The sequence below is a fragment of the Heterodontus francisci genome, chromosome 2 (assembly GCF_036365525.1).
Source record: "Heterodontus francisci isolate sHetFra1 chromosome 2, sHetFra1.hap1, whole genome shotgun sequence".
Lineage (NCBI taxonomy): Eukaryota > Metazoa > Chordata > Chondrichthyes > Heterodontiformes > Heterodontidae > Heterodontus > Heterodontus francisci.
Genome location: NC_090372.1, coordinates 6,939,147 through 6,965,754, shown reverse-complemented (window position 1 = coordinate 6,965,754; position 26,608 = coordinate 6,939,147). Strand labels below are relative to the sequence as shown.

At 42.3% G+C, this 26,608-nt stretch overlaps 1 protein-coding gene across 2 annotated transcripts in view; it reads left to right on the top strand.

Moving 5' to 3' along the window:
• Positions 1–21,591, top strand: part of drosha (drosha ribonuclease III) — a 138,588-nt gene extending 116,997 nt beyond the window's left edge. For both annotated transcript variants that reach the window (XM_068053778.1, XM_068053768.1), the window contains exons 30-32: positions 130–222; positions 6,060–6,106; positions 19,655–21,591. In XM_068053778.1, the coding sequence (XP_067909879.1) occupies positions 130–222; positions 6,060–6,106; positions 19,655–19,785 (271 nt within the window). In that variant the 3' untranslated portion in view covers positions 19,786–21,591. The remainder of the gene's footprint in view (positions 1–129; positions 223–6,059; positions 6,107–19,654) is intronic.
• The last annotated feature ends 5,017 nt before the right edge of the window (positions 21,592–26,608 follow it).

Below are 26,608 nucleotides of genomic sequence, written 5' to 3'. Positions count from 1 at the left end.
GCGCTGTGAAAATGGAGACTATTTTAGAAAAATTGAACCAATAGGCACAAGCAAAAATTTGATGTGAGTGCAAATTGTTGATGATCCTTTAGACTGTAACGATTGAAATTGTGCATTTTCTTCTATCAGGATTCTTCAGACAGTGGGACCATCTCATGCCAGGACCTACACTGTGGCCGTGTATTTCAAAGGAGAGAGGATTGGGTGTGGTACAGGTCCAAGGTACGATTATCTTTATGAATGTTGAGGAATTACTTTGAGAACCATTTGTGTGATAATTGCTGGCTAGCTTTATGACCCGCTAAACAGAAATGAGAGTACCAACTGTTATATTCAAGAAAGCCAGTTGGTGAAGGATAGAACTGGAGTTAATCTTTACTCCATCTAACATTTATTTACAGAGTGAAATATTACAAGCATAGACCTCCTAATTCAACTACACTCCAGTTTCAGTGAGTGTCCCTTCATATCTGCTCATGAAACCCCAATTAATGCCCTCCACCTGCATTTAATTGAACACAATCATTACAACCTCAGTGAGACCATTAACATTAAAAATAAGAGATATGAACCCTCAGACTAATTTAAAGAATTACACAACAATATTTAAAGACTTTTATTATAAAAACTAAACTAAAAGAAATCCCCCATTAACTAAATAGTACTTTGTATTTAGCTGATACCCCAAATTACAAAGAAGGGTATTTTCTTTACTTGTTAAAATACTTGAAAACCTCATGCCACACTTATACGTTACACAGTCCTCATTGATGGTGAAATCTTTGTGGTTAAAAGTCCCTCCCAGTTGCAATGGGTTGGATCTCCCAGACCTTTCTCAAAGTCAGTGCCCTCTTCGCTCACTTCTCTGAGCACTTTTGATCTTGATGTCCGTGAATAAGGTGGTTCCTGGTGATCCTGTTGGTCTTCCACTTCTCTGCAAACTTTAGCTTTCAAAACAGGTTCAAGTTTTTGCAGCCTTTCTCTATCAGTATTCTCTGAGAGATTCTGTCTTGATATACAATTAACACCAGCCAGTGGAATGTGAAATGAAACACAGCTGGAATCCACTGACTTGTTCTAGATCTCGCCTCTAGTTTAGTTTGTGTGTCATGCACTGTATAGCAGTAAAGTATGGAAAAACACTTTGTATGTCTCTATGTATTGCCTTTCTTCCACTTCACGCATCCCCGACAAACAGACCAGTGTGTAATGATCAGGATTATACCTTTGTGTAAAAATTTTGCTGAAATTCTAGGACAAAATAATTTTCTAAAAGGCAACATTGAAGGATGGAATGATGGTTAAGTGCGTTACAATGGACTCAGACTCCCTTGGATTGAAGGGAGGGAAATTGTACAGGTTTGATTGCTATCCGGCAACCTCTTTCCAATTACCATTGCTGGAGCCACCAGTGGTGTGGAATTTGCATGAGGATAGTATGACCTGAGTTGTGATGCCCCAGTACCCTGGAGTCGTCTTGGGCTGTCAGCACTAATGGTCAAAACTCACATGGGAGTAATGGCCATTTGCTAGCAGTGCTTTAGGATGATCAGCAGAGAGTCAATGCCATCCAGAGGAAGGTCGAAGCAATAAACAAACAGAACAAGAACTTTTAAACAGGTTTTTATTAGTAACAGTTTGACTGTCTGGGCATTAGAGATACAGTGCCTGTACCTTTTGTGATGACCATAATAAATAATTTGGTGCACTGATATTAATGAAGAGTTGTTCTGTGATGCACATTTATCCATAACTGACGGAGGATGTTATCGATTTAGCTTGGGTGGAGAAATGGACAGTTGCACAGTCTCAGGATAAGGGATCTCTACCCCAGAGGGTTGTGGATGCTCCATTGTTGAATACATTTAAGGCTGGGATAGACAGATTTTTGGGGTCTCAGGGAGTAAAAGGATATGGCGAGCGGGCAGGAAAGTGGAGTTGAAGCCTAATATCAGCCATGATCGTAATGAATGGCGGAGCAGACTCGAGGGGCCATATGGACTACTCTGGCTCCTATTTCTTGTGTTCTTGTGTGTGTTCTTGCAGTGCAATAACAGAATAGGCATTGGATCTCCTTTAAAATCTTCAAAGTGCATTTAGCACGTCCAAGCCTGCAATGATGCATGTGTTGCATTGACGTGGAACTGTTTTGTATTCCTGTTGATGTGAACTGTGTAGTGAAAGTTCGGAATTAAGTCAGCTGAGTGAAATTTAGCCGCGAATTACCAGACCCCCTCAAGGGAGGTCTCCTGGCACAACTGCAACTTTACACAGGTGATTGGGTTTAACAAGCATAGCTATCAAGTTTCAAAGTTCCCAAGTGTATCATTGAACTCGATGGCAATGTTGTAAACTTCATTTTCACCTTTTTTTTTTACTATGATAGCATTGATTCTCCCGTTCTTTGTACACATTAATTCTTCTGACAGGAGTCCGCTATAACTCTGCCCTACTGGCCCTACTTTGCCGTGAACTAAATCCAGAGCTATAATAAAACAGCACCCATACAAATTAGTCTGACTTTAAGAATATTAAACTGCCCAGACATCCTGATCAGCATTTTTTATACAGATCTGTACAGTACAAAATGTGCATAAGTGACATTGAACATCCTAAATGGAAACATTTGAATGTTTAATTACCCTTTATCACATCCCATTTGAAAGCTAATGACTGTAATCACCACTGTGGCACAAGCCATGCAGAGGTATTGTGCAGCAATAACAAAATAATTAACCATTGTGAGTGTGTATGATTTCCTGTGGGAATTAACCTTTTCTTTGGCACGAATTATTTATACTTGCAGCGAGGGTGTGTTAAACACCATAGTGTAATCTTTCTTTAGTTGGGGAACCTGAAAAGGAGATTCATTGCTTAACTTCAGTCAAGAATATGGTCAGATGTCAAATATAAATATTTTTTCTGGCAGAAAATGTTGGGTTCTGATGGCGCAAACGATTTTATGGGAAAGCTTTTGTTATCTAAACAGAAAATACTAGAAACACTCAGCAGGTCAGACAGCATCTGTCTGAGAGAGAAACAGAGTTAATGGGCTGAATTTTCGAAGCGCGGGGGTGGCGGGTTTGGAGGTGGTGCAGGGGTGGGGGGTGTGTGGGAAAACAGTGGGGATCCCCATCAGGATGGCTTCCCGACAAATTCCTACCTCCAGGGGAAATTTCCCAAGGGCAGCCTGGGAAACAGATCGGCTGCCTGTATCATGGAGGTTGGCAGCTAAATTACATACTTTAGGCCCCAATTAGGGGCGATTTTGTGGCACCGCTGGCATTTTGCCACTGGCAGAGCAGCACGCCTCGCCATGTGCAGAGGCTACCATCTCCATGGAGGGGTCCTCCCTGCGGCAGTCCAGGAGGCATCAGAGCTGGAGCTCATTTCTCATGGAGGGGGCCACTGGCAGGAAAGGCCACACCTGTGGGCCAAATGCTCGCAACAGAGGGGTTTCCCCTCCGCTCCTAGAGGCCTACCGGCTTGACCCGCGAATGAATTTCTCATTTAAATTCACACCTCTGAGGGTGCCTCCATGTTGATCGGGCCAGCAGTATTGGGAGTCCGCCCGCCATCCTTAATTGGACAGCGAACACAGAGGCGGCCAGTTGAGAGGCTGCCTACATGAAACAGCTGCCCCCCGGTCTGGCTCCTGACGAGTGCAAGCTCGGGGACCCTCCCCCGCTTTGGTACCAATGTCGAGGTCCCGAAGATGTGGGAAAATCCAGCCCCGTGTTTCAGATCGATGATCTTTCATCAGAACGGGAAAAAGTTCGAGGTGTAACCAGTTTTAAGCAGGGTAAGGGGGAGAGGGGAGGAAAGAATGAAAGGGAAGGTCTGTGATAGGCTGGAAGGCAGGAGGGATTGCATGACAAAAGGAATGATGGTGCAAGGCAAAAGGAGACGGTAATGGGACAAGGAAAGAAAGGATGGATCTGGAAGAGGTGTAAATGGGAATAGCAGAATCATCATCAGTAGCAGCTGTCTGAAAAAATATGGAGGCAGAGGCTATAATCTGAAATGATTGAGCTGAATATTGAGTCCAAAGGGCTGTAAAGTTCCTAATCGAAAGATGAGGAGCTGTTCCTTGAGCTCACCTTGAGCTTCATTGGAATAGTGTAGGAGGTCGTGGACAAAGAGGTCAGAGTGGGGATGAAAAATTCAAATGACAGGTAACTGGAAGCTTGCGGTCATGCGTGCAGACTGAACAGAGCTGTTCCACAAAACAGTCGCCCGATCAATGTTTGGTCTCTCCATTGTAGAGGAGACCACATAGTCAGCAGTGAATACAATATACTAAATTGAAAGATGAACAAGTATAAATTGCTGTGTCACCTGGAAGGAGAGTTTAGAGCTCTGGATGGTGGAAAGAGAGGAGGTGTTTCAGATTTCAGGCCTCCATAATATTTTATTTTTGTATTACAAATTAACTTTGCCTTGGTTCCTCATGCAGGGTGCTTCTTGGAAAAAAAAAGTCTGACTTAATTTTGGTGTTTTTTGTATATATCTAATTATATAATTCCTATAATATTTGGGGAATTTTATTCAATGTAAAGAAATTGATGACACTACTACCTGTAAAAAGCTATTACTAGAAAATATTCATATCTGAATTTGAATGATAGCAATTTTTCACATTTGCTAATACTGCCAGCCATCGAAGTTCAGGAGTCCACAGTGAAATTAACTACAGCACCATGAGATCTTTATGTGATCCTAAAAAAGATTTCGCTCACAGGATAAATTAGTGGCGAAGGGAGTTGTAAAAGGCAAACCAAGCTGAGAGTTCAGTTTGTAGTCTCTGCTTCTTACATTTGGGAGCCGTGATTCAAATCTTCCACAAGTAAAAGCAATAAAGGTTGTCTTTTATGGTAGGTGCTTATTTTCATCGGTGAATTAAGATCCGATGGTTTAGCTTATTCTATAAAGAATATAATTAAAGAGCTCAAAACCATTTGAGTTTGCTATCACGCCACTTCATGATTTTAATCAGTGCATGCCTCAGGGGAGGGCAAATGCAGCCCACATTATTTTTTGGTCTAATAGGCTACATAATAAGTGTGTTACTGAAAACAACAGTAGCTGCATTGAGCCTCAAAGGATTTGGTAAAAATGTGCGATAATGGGTGGATTACAAAACATTCCCCACCCCGCCCCTCTCCCAACCAACTCCCTGGTAGGTGCTCCTGCAACCCTGTTTCAGCAAATGGTGCTTAACTCTGCATTGATATTTCCATTTACAAGAGACAAAATTTCAATGATAATTTTTGGATGATTGTGCTGAGACTGACTGCAAACAATTAGTTTCCTGTGCCTTCAGCTGCCTTGGCCCTAAGCTTGCTAGTTCCCTCCCTAAACCTCTCTGCCTGTCCACATTTTCCTCCTCCTTTAAGCTGCTCCTTAAAACCTACCTCTTTGGTTAAGTTTTTGGTCATCTGCCCTAATATCTCCTAATGTGGCTCAGTGTTAAAGGTGCTATGTAAATGCAAGTTGTTGTTACTCAAAAGGGCTTTTTATTTTATCATTGAGATCCAGTAGCATTTTATTTTTAAAAATGTAGTTGATGTTTTTTGCACCATCTTTAATGATTTATAATGGGGGCTGGAAGTGATGTAATGTCCCATTTGTATAATCTTATCACCATGTGTAGGAGCACCCATTCTGTACTATTTCATTTTGTACAGTCAGATCGAGATGATTAAACCAACAGAAGCAGCAGCATTTCACTGGCAGCTTGGTTGAAGTACTTGCAGTTTATTTCATTTGAGACGCTACAGCTTCTAGAGAAAAGAGACATGTCAGCTGTTTTTGTGAATGGATCGGAGCAGTGGCTACACACAAATAAAGGGCAGGAGAAACCGTCAGTTTTATTTCACTCCCACAACCAGGCAATGTTAATCTCGTACACCATTCACCCACTCCCTAACCTACACTTCCTCATGGCAGAGGCAAAGAAAAGCTTGCTGTATTAGTGAAACTGGTTATAATACTTTGCTACCTGGTCCTAATTAATGCTTCAGTTTGCCATTCAAATATTTGTTTTCTCTTTCAAACAGCATTCAACAAGCAGAAATGGGAGCTGCCATGGACGCATTGGAAAAATGTAAGAGAATCTCTTTTTTTTTAAAAATTAAGTTTACTATCTTTGTTCTTAATTTTTTTAGAAAATTCGCAAGGTGGCTTAATTTAAAGTTTGAATGAACTGGTTTGGAACTCATGAATAAGGAAATGACCGAAGTATTTCTGAAGATATGTGGTACATGTGGATGACCCATGTCAGGGACAGGACAGAAGTCCAAACCAGAAAACTAACTGTCAAATCAGAGATGTTTTAGAACCTTGATTCTGATCCTTGAAAGCAAGGTTATCCCATTCATTACTGAAGCCAGGAACCTTTAGCTAAGTGTTAGCATTTACACCTTTACACCTCTGAATCACAAAGTGTGGGGTTCGACTCCCATTCCAGGCAGTCCTAGTGAGTAGCTCTGGCTTTGAATTCGGGTTGATATTCAGTCAGGTGGGTGTGTATGATCTATGGCCTCCTTCTGCTCCCTCCTTGTCCTTCTGTGCTGAACTGATCACCTTTATTGTCTGTATAAGATGGTTATGGCCCTGGAAGCAGCTGCGCGAATCCTCCCACTTCTTTACTGCTCTCCAGGGGATGTCACAAAAATTGAAAACCAGAAAGTTTTGTACCATTTTAGGTTTGCTAGGCAATTCATGTGAATAACTGGATGTTGCAGGGAAAATTCATGTGGTTGCATTCCACAGGGTTCAGAGTTAATTTAGTTCAATTTCAGCATTTGTTCATCATGGAGTTTACACTGAAGGAAGTGGCCCCTGTGATTCATCAGTCCCCAGATTCATGTGAGGAAGACCTGGAGATTAGTTACATCAAGTCTACAGCACAGAAACAAGCCAGCCGGGCCATGGCAGTGTTTATCCTCCACATGAATCTCATCCCACCCCTCTTCATCTCACCCTATCAGCATATCCCTCTATTCCTTTCTCCCTCATGTGTTTATCTAGCTTCCCCTTAAATCCATCTATGCTATTCATCTCAACCACTTCCTGTGGTAGTGAGCTCTACATTCTCACCATTGTCTGGGTAAAGAAGTTTCTCCTGAATTCCCTATTGGACTTATTAGAGACTTTCTTATATTGATGACCTCTAGTTTTGGATCCCCACAAGCAGAAACATTTTCTGTGTCTGCCCTACCGAGTCCTAACTTTAGTTCTGAAAATGGATGTTGTGGGACGCTATATAATTAATGCATTGCCAAGTTAGCACATGCCAGGAAGTGTTGGGCAGTGTGCCTGAGATTTTCCACGTCCGGCCTTGCATGAAGCTGGCTCAGTCAGCAGTGTGGGGCGTCACGCTGTTTACCCTTAAATATGTGTCTATATATTCTTGTGTTTCAGCCGTGGCTCAGTTGGTAACACACTTGCCTCTGAGTCAGGAGGTTGTGGGTTCAAGTCCCACTCCAAGACTCCACACAAAAGTCTAGGCTGACACTCCAGTGCAGTACTGAAGGAGTGCTGCACTGTTGGAGGTGACGTCTTTGGGACGAGCCATTCAACTCAGACCGAAACTTGGGATGTAAAAGATCCCGCGGCACTATTTCAAAGCAGAGGAGTTATCACTGGTCAATATTTATCCCTCAATCAACATCACAAAAACAGATAATCTGGTCATTGATCACATTTCTGTTTGTGGGATCTTGCTGTGTGCAAATTACGTGCCGTGTTTCCTACATTACAACAGTAAGTACACTTCAAAGGTACTTCATTGGCTGTGAAACTCTTTGGGACATCCTGTGGTAATGAACAGCACTATATAATTGCAAGCCTTTTCTTTTATGTTGTATGCTTATCCATCTGGCTTAACCTACCATCTTGTTCTTAGGAAAAATACTTTTATTAAATTTTGTTGATTTTTTTGAATGAATTCTTTGAACAAATACCAATACTGAGCACCATACTTGTGCACCCAGAAGTGTCGTCCTGACAGGTGCAGACATCAAATATAGATTTATGCTATTTTTGTTTCTCTTTGTTCTCTGAATGTACCAAGCAAGGGCTTTGTTATTGGTTGGATCTTGTGTTACTTAGCAAAATCTATGCTTTCTGTTTGTGCATTCTTGTCCTCCCTGTACACATCAATGAGGCAAAATCACAGTTTGACTGTACGTTTTAAGAGCTTTGCATGCTGACGTTTAATCAGCTTGCTGCAGTTATACAATCTTCCTCCCCCTCACGCTCGCACTCGGAGCCTGGCTGCAGATTAGAAACTTCTGTTTTTTTCCCCCATCATTTTCGAAAGTGTCTTGCTGTTACTTTTCTTGTAGAAAAGGTTCTTTTGGTTCGGAACCTGTCAACAAATTTTAACACTTGCTTTGCCTTCACCTTCTTTAAATCTCATTCGTTGGGACTCTGCTGGTCCCACCAAGTTTCACTACAGTGGAAAACTTTGTGATTTTGTTTTCATAAAGGTCCCCGAGTTTTATCAATTTAAAGACACCCAGGTATGCCAGGCTTCAGGTTTCATGTGCTAGCTTGTTGCATAAGCATCAAAGATGTGTTTATTGCCTTCTGTTGATAATTAGTTTTGAGAAATGTGAACACTACTTTTGTCTGCAGTACTGGATGAGCAGGAACTTCCTCCAACTAAATATTGGGAAGACCAAAGCCTTTGGTCCCCGCCATCGTTCCCCAGCTACAGATGCCATTCCTTTTCCTGGCACCTGTCTGAAGCTCGACCAGACTTTGTGCAACCTTGGTGTAGTTGACCTGAGATGAGCTTTCAACCACATATTCACACCATCACTGTGACTACCTATTTCCACCTCCGTAACATCGCCTGGCTTCGCCCCTTTCTCAGTTCATCTGCCGAAACCCTCATTCACGCCTTTGTTACTTCTAGACTTGACTATTCTAACACACACCTCCCCAGACACTCACATTCTACCCTCCACAAGCTTGAGGTCATTCCAAAACTCTGCTGCCTGTGTTCTTACTCGCACCAAGTCTTGTTCACCCATTACTCCTGTGCTTGCTGACCTACATTGATTCCCGGTTAACCAACACCTCAATTTTAGTATTCTCATCCTTGCTTTCAAATCACTCCATGGCCTCGTCCCTCCCTATCTCTGTCATCTCCTCCAGCCCCACAACCCTCTGAGATCTCTGCACTCCTCCAATTCCGGCCTCTTGTGCATTCCCGATTTTAGTCACTCCACCATTGGTGGCCGTGCCTTCAGCTGCCAAGGCCGTAAACTCTGGAATTACTTCCCTAAACCTCTCTGACTCCCTACCTCTCTCTCCTTCTTTAAACTGCTCCTTAAAACTTAACTCTTTGTCTCTAATATCTTCCTGTGTGGCTCAGCGTCATGTTCTTATTTGATTATGTTCTTTCAAAGCGCCTTGGGACATTTTACTATTTTAAAGGCGCTACAAAATGCAGGCTGTTGTTGCCGTTCCAGAAGGGCATGTAAAGAAATGCTTGAACCTGATTCTTGAAAACAGGATGACTCAGTTTATCTTTCTTCCACTCTAAATGTCAGTCTTCAGGACCAGGCCTTTGGCCAAACGTTTTAAATCAAACACAAAGCCTGTAGCTTGCTGAGATCATTGTTCTTGGTTGTTGCTGAACTGACCAGTTAACTGCGTGCTAGTTTTATATGGCTGGAGAGGGTAGAAGAGAAACAACTGAGCTCTTCTATAGCCAGACAATCTCTCTCCTGCATTTTCTTGCCAATTTCGAGTTCGGCAGTCTGGTACCATGTGGTGTGCAAGATCCTGTCTAAGTCCTCTGGGGTGAGAGCACAGCTGTCGTGTAGACATTCTCCTAAAGTTTATGCGGGTATACGCTCTGGAGATTTTGTTGCATATGTCAGACACTCTCATGGAGGAAGCATCTGAAGACATGTTTTTTAAAGAAGTTTTCATTTCCTACTGTACTGAGCCAATGTGAAGAAGTCAGGCAGTGACCTTTTCTCAAGACCACCTGTGAACACATTTCAGACCGTCCGCAAAGTGGTGCATCAGAACAGTGTGGGTGATTTCATAAATATTCCTACCTTGATATCATAGAAACTTGCAGCACAGAAAGAAGCCATTTGGCCCATCGTGCCTGTGCTGGCTCTCTCAAAGAGCAGCCATGCTTTGTTTCACACCCCTGCCTTTTGTCTATGACCCTGTAAGATCCTCATCTTCAAGTCGTTGTCGAACTCCCTTTTAAAATTAGTGATGGAATCAGCTTCCACCTCCTTTTCAGGCAGAGGGTCCCAAATCCTGACAACACTCTCAGTGAAAACATTTCTCCTCATCTCCCCTCTAAATCTTTTTCCAGTGCTTTTAAATCTCTCACCTTTGATTATTGACCCAGTCTCCAGAGGGAATAGGTTTTCTCTTTCTACTCTTATTAAAACTTCTCGTCATCCTGAAAACCTCAATTGGGCCACCTCAACCTTCCAAGGAGAAAAGTCCTAATTTTTCCAACCCCTCCTCATAACTGAAGATTTGAGAACTGAATATCAGGGTATGTTTTACATGTAACCTCACCTATCTTGGAGGATCATGTATTTCTTGTGGTTGTTCTGTCTTCTAACTCCCAATGTTGCATACCAGCCTCCTGACTGCACTGCCTTCAGTGCCCTGTCCCGAGGCCTTACTAATGATCTAAGATCAACCTGGATGACATACAAGATGTACATTGTCTTCAACTCTGCGATGCTTCATAGTGGACTGAAGAATGAGGTTGCTCCGAATCCCACCCCAACAGTGTGTTAACTACCTCAATGTATTTCAGTGTGTTTGTGAATGTTACACAAATGTGGAAGAAATTATTAGGGGACCATCAGCCTTAAGAAACATTAACAGCAACTTGCATTTATATAGCACCTTTAACATAGTAAAACATTCCCAAGGCATTTCACAGGAGCATTATAAAACAAAATATGACCCCAAGCCACATGAGATGTTAGGGCAGGTGACCGGAAACTTGGTCAAAGAGGTAGATTTTTAAGGAGCAACTTCAAAGAGGAGAGCGAGGCAGGGCAGTTTAGGGATTGTTCTTTCATAGGATGTTGGCATCTCTGGAAAGGCCAGCATTTGTTGTCCATCTCTGATTGCCCTTGACAACTGAGTCACCATTTCAGAGGGCAGTTAAAACTCAGCCACATTGCTGTGGGTCTGGAGTCGCATGTAGGCCAGACCAGGTAAGGATGGCAGATTTCCTTCCGTTAAGGACATTAGTGTTGGGTTTTTATGAAAATCGATGATAGTCTCAGTAATGGTTCCACAAAACTAACTTTCAATTCCAGATTTTTATTTCTGAATTGAATTTATTAATTAATTGAATTTAACTTCCACCAGCTGCCGTGGTGGGATTTGAACCTGTGACCCCCAGGGCATTAGCCTGGGCCTCTGGAATTCCAGAGCTTGGGGGCCCAGGCAGCTGAGGGCATGGCTGCTAATGGTGGAGCAATGAGCATCCCTGATTTCCAATGAGCCAGAATTCGAGGTGGTGGCGGGGAACAGTGCCATATCTCACCCTGCATGTTGTGTCGAAAGTCACAGAGTGCCACTCACCAAGTTAATTCCCATGATGCTGAACTGGTTTATAGAAACAGCTGAGTAACTCTCTAGATCACTTCAGAGGGAAGTTGAAAATCGACTGTATTGGTGTGGAACTGGAGTCACATATAGGCCCAGACCGGGTAAATACAGCAGGCCTTGTTAGCTAAAAGACATTGTGTTTCTCCAAAAAACCCAAGTTTCATGGTCAATTTTACTGGCACTGGTGTTTTATATCCAGATTTTGTCTTTAAAATATTGAAATGATGAAAATACCAGGGCAGGATTTGAGCTCGCATTCTCTTGGATTACTAGTCCAGTCACATAACCACCATGTGACTGTAATATTCTCATTGAATGTAATATTACGAACTGTGATGCAATATTCAATGCCATTTAAGCCACATTTCTCCTGGATATTTTTCCCCCTCTGAAATGGTCGTATATTATGCAGTCTGCTTTTAATCCTGTCAGGAACCAGTGTGTAAAGTAATTTCCTCTGGTATCTCTGTAAAAATAGCTCACAACAGCAGGCGATTTAAAAAAAAAATCCCTTTCTGACTTATAAAAGCTATGAGATATCATTTAAAACAATTTATTGTTCCTGTCTTTTTTTTTCTGCCTGCCTGTTCTTTTCTGAAATTTACAGGAGCATGTAAGCTTTATTTGAAATCACTTGTCTTCACACCATTAAGATTTCATCCAAATTTACCGTGCAAAGACAAATAAAAATGTTTTTTCGTTCCTGTATCACTGCTGAATCAATTCCAACCCTGGTGAGCTTTCCCCCACCATTTTTAAGATACTGCAGGGTGAGGCCACACCTGGAATACTGTGCACTTTTCAGTCACCTTACCGAAGGAAGGGACATACTAGCTGCAGAGAGAGTGCAGCAAAGGTTCATTAGACTGGTCCCTGGGATGAGGGGATTGCCCTGTGAGGAGAGATTGAGTAGACTGGGCCTATATTCCCTGGAGTTTATAAGAATGAGAGATGATCACATTGAAATATAAAATTCTTCAGGAGCTTGACAGGGTTGATGCTGAGAAAATGTTTGCCCTGGCTGGGGAATCTAGAACACGGGGTCACAGTATCAGGATAGATTTTTGTGCACTAAGGGAATTAAGGATTTGGGGAGAGTGTGGGAAGGTGGGGTCGAGGTAGAAGATCATTCACAATCATGTTGAATCGCAGACAAGGATCGAAAAGCCAAATGACCTCCTCCAGCTGCTATTTCGTACGTGGAAATTTATGCCTCTCTGTCAGCAAGTTTCAGAATTTATCATCCAGGTTTGACACTTTGTCTGCATGACAAAATGTCAAGAGGTTCTTCACTTTAACCAGCAGGATAATCTTATGCTTCAATTACGGTTTTTGAACTGAATGAATCACCTGAAATGTTTACCTGTTGCCTTTTCCAACAGCCCTGATCCAAAGTTATAAATCACGATCTTTAAAAACTAAAAGGTGCAGCTTCCTCTAATGCAGTAGTCTCTGCTAATTGGGAAAGCCCAGCTGCTGGAGTCTTGGGTATAATCTGAAGCATCAGGTAGAAATAATGCTAAAGAAATTAGATCATTTATTTTTAAAGCAGAATAGCACAACTTGTTCACACAATACCTAACCAAAGTAGTTAAAAGGGTTTTTGCAACCTAATTAGATTTATGTTATCATTTATTAGCAAACTTGCATTTTTATTTTACTTTAAATCAACATTGCTGGAAAAACAAATGGATTGTGTTGTCCGTGAGTAAAGAGTAGTGGGAGTACAGAATTGGCTGCATTGCATCAAGAGGGTGGATTTTCCCAGGGATTTTGGGACCCCGACGTTGGGACCAAATGGGGCTCCCGAGACTGCACTTGGCGGAGTGAGACCGGCTCAGCAATCTAACCGGAGGCGGTTCCTAACTGCCCAGCTCCGCACTTCTTGTCCTATTGAGGATGGTGGGTGGGTTGTCGATGCTGCAGGCCCAATCAGAGGGCTGGCAGCTCTGGAGCCTTGGCTGCCACACAGGGGGAGGTGGGCACTGCTGAGGCAGGTCGGGGACCGCATGCCCATCTCGACATGGAGGCACTCTCGGAGGCATTGATGAATTGCAAAAATGTAGGCCCCTCGGAGCGGAAGGAAACCCCTTTGGAGGTATAGTTTGGGCCACGGGTGCAGCTTTTTCTGCCTGCAGCCCCGTCATTGGGGCATGCAACCTCTGGCTCCGATGGCCCCGCAGCCTGCCGCAGGGAGGCCACCTGCATTGAGCTGACGGCCTCCGCGTGTCAAGCAGAGCTGCTTCACTGATGGCGAAATGCCAGCAAGGCTGCAAAATCTCCCCCATTCGGGGCCTCAATCACCTTAATCACATCATGGAAGTGGGCAGCCAATCCGGTTCCCCACCTGCCCAAGGAAACTTCCCCGGTGGCGGGAATACGCAGAGAGCTGTCCCAACGCAACTCCCCACTGTTTTCCCACTCCAGAGACTTGAGCACATCATCCAGGTTGGCACTCCCCATGCAGTACTGAAGGAGTGCTGCAGTGTCGGAGGTACCGTCTTTCAGATGAGGTGTTGAATTGAGAACCCGTCTGCTCTCTCGGGTAGACATCAAAGATCCCACGGCACTTTTCAAACAAGAGCAGGGGAGTTCTCCCCGGTGTCCTGGCCAATATTTATCCCTCAACCAACATCACAAAAACAGATTATTTGGTCAATATCACATTTCTGTTTGTGGGATCTTGCTGTTTGCAAATTGGCTGCTGCATTTCCTACATTACAACATTGACTACACTTCCAAAGTACTTAATTGGCTGTAAAGTGCTTTGGGACGTTCTGAGATTGTGAAAGGCACTATAGAAATGCAAGTCTTTTTCTTTCTTAACCACTATGGACTACCAGATGGCACAGAGAAGTTGCCGCCAAATTGTGAAACTAAAATTGCGCTTTGACTTTTAAGGTGGGCCATAATTGTTGCAGTTAAAATACTGATACTTCTTTTGTATCCTCTTTATTTAAAGTACCAAAAAGGTGGGAGAGAGAGAAAGAAAGGATTTTCCTTTTCTAGCACCTTCCACAATCTCAGGATGTCCTAAAACGTTTTACAGCTCATGTAGTACTTTTGAAGTGCAGTCACTGTTGTAATGTAGGTGAAGCCCAAATATTTGCTTTGGTGGGAGTCACCAGTTGCAGATTTTGTTCATGCTTTAACAACAAAGTTCTCGCCCACTCACTGAGGCCGTGCTGAACAATGTGAGGAGGCAAAATTACACAGTGATTTCTCCCAAGGCCCCTCTCGCACATACCGTAGTGACCAGTTACAAAGTAAATCATCTGCCTTGCTCTTAACTGGAGTGAGATGCTTAAGGTGCAGGCATCCCAAAATGAGGCAGAAAAAGTTTTCTTTAAATATTGTCACGGACAGCTTTGAATGCCATTTATATTCCAACCTACAACTTGCCAAAAGACTCTCTTAACTTTTATGCTGGTGGATTGTGCACTTCTGTCACTTGGTAAACATTTGTTGTCTTCAGAGTCTTTACGTATTTAATGCCTCTCTTTTTGTGTGTGTATCTCACAAATTGAAAGAGACAATGTGCAACAGATGATAATTGTTTCACTCCCATATGATGTGTTCAGCACTGCCACTTCCTCTTCCCCTCTTCACAGCATTCTCAGTGCACCATTTTGCAGTAAAATCAATTAAGTGTGTTAGTTGCTGATTGCTTAGTGACTGCTGCAGCGATTTTTGCGAAGATTTCAATTACTTTGCCCATTGACTCTGGGATCAAACATTGTGATCTGACTGCCATGACAAGACAGTACGTGTGCAAACGTATTGTGGAGCTTAGAAAAATTAAATGACAATAGAGGGAAACTGAGCACATTGATAATCAAAATCCCAATCATAAAATATTAATGAGTGTCTGATGCCAACAATTAAGAGTTTTAAACAAAAGGGAAATAAACGACAGTAAAACACAGCCCTTCAATCAAATCAATTGTTACATTAAAAAAAATTATATTCAAATGAATGCAATTTTCCAACTGTGAGGTATTGTGAATACTGTACACACGAGTGGATTCAGTTCAATGATGACTTTTATCAAAGCTATTTTGCAATATAAAAAACAAATTAAGGCAGATAATTAAGTTGAAATGAATGTTGAATAAATTGCTTTACAGCTAGAATGTGTTGCTATCAAAAGTGCTTTTCAAGTGAGTATAAAGTGGCATAAATTTGAAGTGAAGAATGTCATCACCTTCAGTAATAAAGCAAAATATTAAACAATTTTTTTAATGGACTGTGTCCATCTCGCTCGGTGTCCAAAGAAAAGTCTGTGCAGCGTTCATCCATGATTTATATGTACACGCGTCTGTAACTGGAACGAAGGCTAGACTGATTGTCAGAATTTTTTTCCTGTTATTTATCCGTGAGGACTTGGTTACCTTACTCGCAATGACGCTTCTTAAGAGTCAAGATGTTCAGGGCTCGTTGGATTAGTTTAATTTCTCTTCAAAACCTGCAGTCATGCTTGTAATAAATTCATCTGTCTTAAATATGTTAACTTTTAGCAAACACAGTAAATATTAATTAACGGCATACCCAAAGCCAAATGTGAGGTTAAAAATTCTTCCAAACTTGGCCCTTGATTGAGATATTGTTAGTTTTACATGCTCTTCAGTCTTGGACCTTCCACCTTAATCTACCAGCATCTGCATTATAGGCGCAGGCATAGGCCATTCAGCCCCTCGAGCCTGTTCTGCCACCATTCAGTGAGGTCATGGCTGATCTGAATCTGAACTCCATCCACCTGCCTTGGCTCCAAATTATCCAATTTTTTCAGAATTTTAAAGATCTTGGATCAGTCTCTTATTAAAGTCCTTCAGGAGAATAAACATGCTGGGAAGTGTTCATATTACTCATTCTTCTTTCAAAGAGCACTGTTCAAGCTAAATTTTAAAACATTTTGGGAAGAGGGAATTGCACTAAATTTGATCTCGGGTAGGAATGAGCAGGTTACATATTCCTTGGAAAATAAGTCTGTAAATGGGGTAGGGGAAACGAGGGAGCTGGGATGACAGATACACAGGCAATAAAAGTAGCATTACAGGTTAATAAGGGCATTGTTTCAGAAAAGCAAATATAGCACTGGGGTTCATTTCTAGAAGGATAGAAATTCTGTTAAACTTATGTAGAACCTTGGTTAGACCACACTCAGTGTACTGTGCACATTTCTAGTCTCCATATTATAAAAAGGATATAGAGATGCTGGAGAAGGTGCAAAAAAGGTTCACTAGAATGATACCAGAACTCTGAAGTTACAGCTATCAGGAAAGGTTGAACAGGCTGGGACTCTTTTCTCTAGGACAGGAAGACTGAGGAGTGACCTGACACAGGTCCTCAGGATTATGAAAAGGTTTGATAGGTTAGATGTGACGAAGATTCTCCCACTTGTGGGCAAAACCAGAACTAGGGGTCATAAATATAAGATGGTCACTAATAAAACCAGTAGTGAATTCAGGAGAAATCTAAAGCCCCACTGACACCATCCTTACCCAAGTGACCATTCTTTATGTGTGAGCCTACACAGTGAATGTCAGTTGGCTATCTATGAGGACATCAGTTTGAGCCCAATTCCATCCTTACCAGATATTTTTGAGTTCCACGTAACTCATTGTGAATTTAAAAAGGCTTCAAAATTGTTAAGCACATCAAGAAAACTGCAACATAATGCTTGCTATATGCTGCAAATATTAGCTTAATGTGACATGTTTTATATTTTTAGCAACACAGCTTGTGTTTTTTTTTAAAAGAATCCTTGTTTAAAGTTTCTCAACGTTTGTGATTTCCCCAATTTTTCTGCTGTTCTTGTGAGCATGTGTGTGTGAGATTGAAAGAAGCGTTGATGTTATTTATGAAAACTGGCAGAACAGGAAAGTTAATTGTCGTGTAAGTTAAATTGCTTGCGTTTTGGATTAAGCAGCCTCTCCCACTTGCCCCGTGAAATCCTGGCACAGCTTTGTACAACAGATTGAAGCAAATTAAGTGCAGTAACACTCCACCAAATATAACTTTCAACTCTCACTTCATCATTAATTTGGCAAGATTTTAAAAAGACCGATCATACCTCTACCCCATGCTCAAATCTGTCACTTCACTAAAGTTCCGCAGAGGCTGGAGATCTGAACTAAAACCAGAAATTGCTGGAGGTGCTCAGCTGGTCAGGCAGTGTCAGTGGCAGGGGGAAATGGACGAGGAGTTCGGGATAACTTTTCGGGCCGGAGAGCTTTCGTTGGAGGGAGAGGGTGAAAGGGAGGAACGAGAATCGTGTTGGAGAGAAGTGCAGAAATTCTCCAAAGCAGCCAATCCTGGAAAAGAGATGTCAGTGGCCGTGAACTAATCAAAAAGCAGAAATACTGCAGATGCTGGAAACTGAAATAAAAGTAGAAAATGCTAAAAACACTTTAGGTAGCTGCCAGTTCTCCTGCTTGAGTTACGCTCCAACCTTAGTTTAAATAGGCAAAAACAAATCTGTTTTCTCACGCATTCAGACTGTGTGGAGCACTCTCATGCACATGAGTTTCCATGCACTGGTTTATTTTGTAACCTTTATTTTTAATCCAATCCATCAGTAGAACTGAATATTATTTCTGCTGCCTTAACAAATGTTAATTTATTTAAGAGAAATCTAATAATGGAAGACCCCCACCAAGTAAAACTTTACCATATGTCGTCTGCTAATTTGAACTTCGGAAGTAGGAGCTATATATTTCCAAAGGAAAGCTTCTCCATAATTAGCAGGCTTTGGTAATTTCTCTAATATAATCTCTGTCTTCACTTGTAATTACTCCTTTCCCTGCCTGGATTTTATCCCTTGTTGTAACATGTTTTAATACTTGATACTTAATAGTTTAGGATACTTTTTTTCCCCAAGTAATGTCCATGCTGTCTGTCTAATCTGTTTGCCTTAGCATCAACCAGGATTGAAATTTGTGTGGTTGTGTCCTAAACATCAGCTGTTAGTTACAGTTCTTGCCTTGCAGGAATTGGGGAGTTCTGCACACTTAAATATAGTCTTCCATTAGCTTCATTTAATCTCATGGCTGGGAAATTTCTTAGAAAGCATCATTAGGGGTGCTGTTCATGATCGCCAGCAATACTCGTACTTGATGGGGAAGAGCTATTTTGGCTTTGCTGACTGCCTATTTGACGAACTTAATCCTGTTTTTTTTTAAGTTGCCAGAACGGTCAATCAGGGCAATCCAGCAGATTTCACTTAGTCAGAAATGTTAATTGTAACTTAATTCTACTTAATTGCATGCGGGTGGTGGGCATTAACTGGTCTCATCTAAAAGATGGCACTTCTGACAGTGCAGCACTCCCTCGGTACTACACTGGAGTGCCAGTCTAGATTTTTGGGCTCAAGCCTCTGAAGTGAGACTTAAACCCACAATCTTCTGCCTGAGAGGGGTGGAACTGATAGCCAGGGAATGGGGTGGGGAATCAAAGACAATGGCTTCAGTCTTCCCAGTATTTAATTGGAGGAAAATTCTGCTCATCCAAGACACAAGGTGGTGAACAGAGACATCTAGTGGTCAGAGTCTGCAACCACACCATGACTGTTGACATGGCAAATTCAGTAGAAAATGTTGCCAATGCAAATTACAATGACACTAGTGCGTTACAACAGAAAGTAAGGTTTGTAGGCTGTAATTGCATGTCCTATGCCAGATATATATAAATATAACTAAATCGTCCGCGCACTCCAAAGGAAAATTGGAGGGAATGTTGCTGACGGGGAAGCTTATTCCAGAAGTACTTTCTCCTCTTCTCCATCCCCCGTCTATCCGCCAGCCCACATTTGCTCAATGATTTGTTTTGCCTCATTGTTTGACCACCTTTTTTTGATCTGTTTCACAAGTTACGGAAGGAAGTCTTGACCTGCAAACAAGATGCCTCTAGATTTGTTTTCAAAGATTTTCTAATTTTGGAGTGAATTCTTATTTTGTTGTTGCAGTTTAACTGTAACATTGTTGGAGTACTACAGGGTACAGTTCATTAATAAAATATTTCCTCCTTGCACCAGATAACTTTCCCCAGATGGCGCATCAGAAGCGCTTCATTGAGCGGAAATACAGACAGGAGTTGAGAGAAATGAGGCGGGAAAGAGAACGACAGGAGAAGGATCCCAGTGAGACCGAGGAGAGCAGAAAATAAACGACTACATGAAAATGTGGCATATTTACCTTCTCAAACAACTGCAATTCCAGCCACGTTTGCCTTTGGAGACATAACCTATTTTTAATGTGAAAGTGAATGAGGAGCCATGAAATGAGTGCAGCAAGACCAAGTGATAGTGTTCCATTCTTAGCAACGTGGATTGAAGCTCATTGTCCTGCTGAGGAGACATTGCATTTGTGGGCTATTTGTCACTTGTTATTTAAATGTGCATTTGAATGCGTCTCATTTTAGTTTTAATTATTTGGGGTTCACCCTTGTACATTTGTAGTTTTAATTTTCAAAACAGCCGGATTTTTTTTTTAACCTGTTGCTTTTATTATATGCAAATAGTTTTGGGGCATTGCTTGTACAATTGAACTCTGTAATGCCTTGCTAATAATAGGTCGATAAAATACCTCCTTTTTATTAACCAAAAAGCAAGTCTTTATGCGACCGCCTGTTTAAATGCAGAATAACTTACCAAGAAATATTGTGCTTTTGGTCAGGATTCCTGATACAATTGTACAATGAGTGTAAATCTTTACACCACACCCTATAAAATCATTCGATTCTATCACTCAGTATGAATACGTACAGCAGTGAATGTTTCAGAATAACCTTCGTTCTGCATCGGTAACACTAAGATGTGCTGCTACCTGTACTTGGAATTTGACTGTTGAGTTCAGCTATTATGTGCACTGAGAGCATTTTATGATTGAATCAAGATTTAGTACTGTTACATTGAACGCCAGGGTAAATGTGTATCATGCCGAGGAAGTGGTTTGTCACACTGAAGTGTTCTTCGATATGATTAAGTTAATGCATGTAAGACCAATTCACGAAATTAGAATCATCTTCAGATAGACTGTGTCCTTCTACCTAATTTATTCAAATTCTGTTGGGGTAAGTCTACATTGTAAGCCTGCAAGTTTCTTTCGGACTTTACATTAACTTTGTTCTTGAAGGATTTCACACAAAGCACTGATCCTGCCTGCAAACACACTATTTGTTTCCCACAAGCTGTTTTAAAATAAGGCTTCCTGTGAGAAGACTGCTACTCAGTCAGATTATGGTATTTTTAACATACGAACTTGTTAAAATTTTAACACCTTAATAGCTTTTGTTTAGTTTTGTGAATTTTTGTCATGCTCCTGGAGAATGTGTTCTGCTTAGGAATATAAAAGGTGAATGTTTGTCTATTTCCAGTTTTATGATTAGAATTTTTTTAATGTGTTTTTTGCTCTAGAAAGGTTTGATGTTTTCAATTCAGAGCAGGAAGTGTGGAGCAAGGAGAAATTTTAAATGAAAATTCTGATAAGTGCCGCCTGTGACCCCCTCGTGACCTCCTGACTCTGAATATGGTAATTTGGCAATTAGTTATGCATACTAACAGACATCTGGCATGATTTTATTTCAGCATAAAACTGCAAGCGTAGTTTCAGGACACATATTAAACATTTTGACATATCTGGCATTTTCAAGCAAACAAGATCTGCACGTTAACCAACCTAATCCGGATGAAACCAGTTTCTTTTGAAAGTCATCGTTACTCATGACTCCACAACAACTTTGTTGCATGTTATTGCTGTATGTTAATCAATCTGTCAGATGTACATATAGTTGGATATTCCCCAATGTGCTTGATACCCTTAAGATGCTGGGCTACTCTGAGATTGTCATGTGCTGGAACACCAGGCTAAAGCAATGACTAGTTAGAAAGCAGATAATGATATAGAGTAGAAGCCAAGTCTGAACATTTTAAATTACATTGTGCATTATTGTAATTGAAGGACAAAAAGGAGTCATCTTTGTCTTGGAGCTGGAGAAGCTATTGTCCTTATAAAGCTACCCCTTTTAGACACATCTTTGTTTCTTTCCTTTGTACGATCTCACATTGTAGATCTACTATTGTAAATCACTGGAAGAAACACGCAGCACTACATTCTGGATTGCTGCTGTAAACTAAACTTTGTGCAGGAGCTGGGGCTCCCATCAGGGGGGGCCCCACCTCTACATTTTTCAGACCCCGGTGCGATCCTCTGCTGTTTTGGGGTCAAAGTTTAAGGAGGCAGGATCCCCGTCCCTTTAAAGACTAAATAGGGATGGGGATCCTGCCCTGGAGCTGCCGGCCAATTACAGGGCCAGCAGCTCAGCAGGATCGGCAGCGCCACTGGGAGCGGTGGCCACTGCCGGTAATGCAGAGACCTCAGACCCAGGCCCAGCACTGGAACCCTGTAGAAGAGGTGGGAACACTGAGGCCAGTCCGGAAGGCCCCGGTGAGGGGTGGGTGGCCGTTCGGTACAGGGTGAGGGGAGCTTGATGTGTGAATTGGCTCCCGGTGGGGGTCCTCCGTGGGCCACAAATTGCCCACGATGGAGGGGGGCCCCCCACCCCCTGCACCCCTCCCAAGCCTGCAGGAAGGTCACCTCCTTTTCTAAGGCAACCTCCCCCCACCCCTTCCACTGTTGGTAAGATCCCAGTGACAGCAGGAAGAAGATCTTAAGTGGTCATCAATAGGCCACTTAAGGACCTCAGTTGGTCTCTGGGTGGGAAGGCTGACATCGGCCTATCCCGCCCCCGGCAGAATCCGAAACCAGGAATCGTGGCATCAAGTTCTGTGACGGGCAATTCTGCCCTGATTCTCTGCACCTCCCCCACCCCCAACCCGCTACCACAAAACCCACCATCGGGATGAGAACAAGATTCAGCCCTTTATTACTGACTCACTCCAGTGGCACACTGTGCGTGCTACACCAAGCATGTATGGTGGCTTCAAATGAACAACAAATTATATATCAAATGAACAATGCACTAAATACTTGTCTCATTGCCACTCCCTTTGGCATTGCACCACCAACCTTTTTGTCATTTAATGTCTCCACCTTCTGCCCTAGCACAGACTTTTTCTTTTTCCACCCTCATTTAGCCTCCTTAAAACCTAATACATTTCGAACTTTCCCCAGTTCTGATGAAGGGTCACTGACCTCAAACGTTAACTCTGCTTCGCTCTCCACAGATGCTGCTGAGTATTTCCGGCATTTTCTGTTTTTATATCTGCAGTATTTTGTTTCTCTTTATAAAGCTATTCCTTTCATAAAGCAATAGCCCTTAAAAGCAACGTTTCCCACCCCTCTTTAGCTTCACTAAGCATCCGTGACGCTGAGAGACCCAGTATCACCTGAGAGAGGAGACAAGCTGCTAATTGAAAAATGGCTCTATTCTGTTCACAAACTGAATGTGACGGCACTTTAAAGGTTCTCCATTTAACAATCTGACTTGGAAAGAGTGAGGCAAATATCTGTCTTCGCTACCTGAGCACTAACCTGATGGAGTGGCTCATCCAGCCGTTATAGAACCTGCCCAAATTTTATTGCATTGCAATCAGTGTTTCGACAGCAGGCAGACTGCATTCTACTAGATTACTGCCCAGGTGAAGATTAAAACATTTGCCCAAGTGTATCCCTACATAGCTATGGTGGAGTGAAGAAGCAAAATCATCTTAAAATTGAGTCTAATTTCCTAATAAATTGTGCATTTTTTTTTCTGCTTATCCCACTCCTGTTCTCTGCTTTGCTTGGAGACCCTCTGAGAAAGGGGGATAATTTTTCCTTTGTGTGATAACGTAATGACAGTGAATTGGCAGCTTGTTTACCCCCTCAAGTTTGTGTTACAACCAGGCGAGGTCGGGGTCTAGGACTCCCTTTCAGCCTTTTCTTTGTTTGGCTGTAACAGGGTTTAACTTTTACAACACCGTGTTTTTAGCTTCCCCTCAGTGGGTCCTTGCTCACTGCTCTCTAATTGCGATTGCAAAGAAATCAACCAGACAGGTTTTCTCAGATTTCAATAAGAAAGGTGTAAGTTTATTAACCTTAACACTCTAACTCAGTGAAAACTACTAAAAATACACAATGCAACCACGCTAGCATGCATACACGATAAACCCATACACAAATAGAGACAGAGGAGGAGAAAGAATGGGGAAAAGTTTGACGTAATAGCTGGAGTTCAGTCACTCATGTTAGATGTAATGTCTTTGAAGTTAAGTCTTGCAGTTCTCATTGGGGCCCAGTGCACACTTTAAAACTTGTTTCGCTGGTCTTCTGTCTTGAGGCTTAAGTTACTTCCATGGGTCCCTGGAACTTTACGTGAGAGAGAGAGAGAGATGCTCTTTTGTTGAAGTTCAGTTGCAGTCTCTTCCCCAAACGGTTCTGTGTCAGGCACAATTCAAAAAACCCAGCTGGTTAGTCATGTGACTAGCTCCTTGTGTGGAGCCATCTCGCCTGCGAGATTTGTGGATTCCACCAAGCTTACCAGGCACTCTGTGGTGGGGGTGAAATGCTGGCTCAATGACTCTCAATGTCTCTTGATCATCACTATTGACAAAACCCATCTAGCTAATTGAATCAGGAAGTACTCCCATTGTCTTCTTCATGCAACTGTCTTTTAGAATGCAAATGTGCGGCCATGTTTTCAGCCACTGTTTTGGCCTTTTTAAGCAAGTTATTTCAAGTCCAGTAACAGTTCAAAATAATGTTCCATATGACAAAATTAATGTTTCATTTTGGCAGGTGTGGTTTCCGTGACAATTGTTTCTATTGAATTCAACAATGCAACCAAAATGGGGAGAGAATTTCTATACCCATTCTACACTATCACACAAAGTTAAGATCTACCCCATCTCTCTCTCTCTCTGAGAAGTGAACCTTAAACGTGACTCAGCTGATTTCCTAATTGCAGGGTGACTTTGTTGACTTGGGATACCACGTAGCTCCCAGTTGTTGTAAGATTAAAATGTAGGTAGCATGTGCTTTTCTGAAATGTTAATGACCAGAGGGTACACCCAATCCATCTGTTATATTCCGAACAACACAACCTTTCCAATGCTGCTTGTAGAAGCAGATTAAAATAGTGCTCTTAAAGGAAGGAAAGATCATAAATCTAATATGCACAGGAGGCTCACACAATCTAACAGCAGTTTAATATCAAGGCACTGGAAAATCTGTCTGACTTGTCACAATGCCACCTGCACAGTGCTTTGCTACCACACATGTGAGAGCTAGGAATGTCTGTTCTGAACAGTTATAAGGTGTTCACTGAAACTTATAGTTTTTACAATGGGACTGAGTGCCCACAATCTTTTTTTCTATCTGCCTGAGTGATCTAGGATTAAGGGGATTGTGTTCCAGAGTTGAGAAATTACTCTTGTGCCTAATGAAAACATGACTTTTGAAGGCCTTGTAGGTGTCCACTACAGAACCTGCACCATTACCTCAATGAAGAGATTGCCTGTCACAGATGGAAAGCCATGCAAGGTTCACTCAGTTGATTCCTGGGATGACAGGGTTATAGAGTCGTACAGCATAGAAACAGGCCCTTCGGCCCACCACGTCCATGCCGACCATAATGCCTAGCTATACTAATCCCACCTGTCTGTATTAATTCCATATCTCTCTATGCCTTGCTCGTTCAAGTACCTGTCCAGATGCCTCTTAAATGTTGCTACTGTTCCTACCTCCACCACCTCCTCTGGCAGCTCATTCCAGATACCCACTGTTCTTTGTGTGAAAAATGTACCCCTTTGATCCCTTTAAACCTCCTCCCTCTCACCTTAAATCTATGTCCTTTAGTTTTAGTCACCCCTACCATGGGAAACAGACTCTGGCTATCTACCCTATCTATGCCTGACAATTTTATGTACCTCTATCATGTCCCCTCTCAGCCTCCTTCGCTCCAGGGAAAACAGACCCAGCCTATCCAATCTCTTTTTATAACTGGAGCCCTCCAAACCAGGCAACATCCTTGTGAATCATTTCTGCATCCTCTCTAGTTTAATCACATCTTTCCTTGAGTGCGGCGACCAGAACTGCACACAGTACTCCAAATGCGGCCTAACCAACGTTATGTACAACTGTAACACAATGTCCCAACTCTTGTACTCAATGCCTCGGCCGATGAAGGCAAGCATGCCATATGCCTTTTTCACCAACCTGTCTACCTGTGTTGCCACTTTCAGGGAACTATCTACTTGCACCCCAAGGTCTCTCTGCTCAACAACACTCCCCAGGGCACTGCCATTTACTGTATATGTCCTGCCCTGGTTTAACTTCCCAAAATGCATCACTTCACACTCGTCTGCATTAAAGTCCATTTGCCAATCCCTTGCCCACTTTCCCAGTTGATCTATATCCTGTTGTAACCTTAGACAACCTTCTTCACTGTTGACTTATACCACTAATTTTGGTGTCATCTGCAAACTTACTAATCCTACATTCACATCCAAGTCATGAATATATATGACCAGAGGGCCCAGCACCGATCCCTGCGGCACACCACTGGTCACCAGCTGCCAATCTGAAAAACAACCCTCCACCACCACCCTCTGTCTCCTATCACCAAGCCAATTTTGTATCCAATTGGCTAGCTCACCCTGGATCCCATGTGTTTGAACCTTCCAGGCCAGCCTACCATGCGGGACCTTGTCAAAGGCCTTGCTAAAGTCCATGTAGACAATGTCCACTACCCTGCCCTCGTTAATCCTCTTGGTCACCTCCTCAAAAAACTCAATCAAATTCGTGAGACATGATTTCCCATGCACAAAGCCATGCTGACTATCCCTAATCAGACCATGCCTTTCCAAATGAATATAAATCCTGTCTCTCAGAATCCCTTCCAATAACTTTCCCACCATAGATTCATAGAGTCATACAGCATAGAAACAGGTCCTTCAGCCCATCGCGTCCAAGCCGATCATAATGCCTATCTATACTAATCCCAATGTAAGGTTCACCGGCCTGTAGTTCCCTGGCTTATCCCTGCTTCC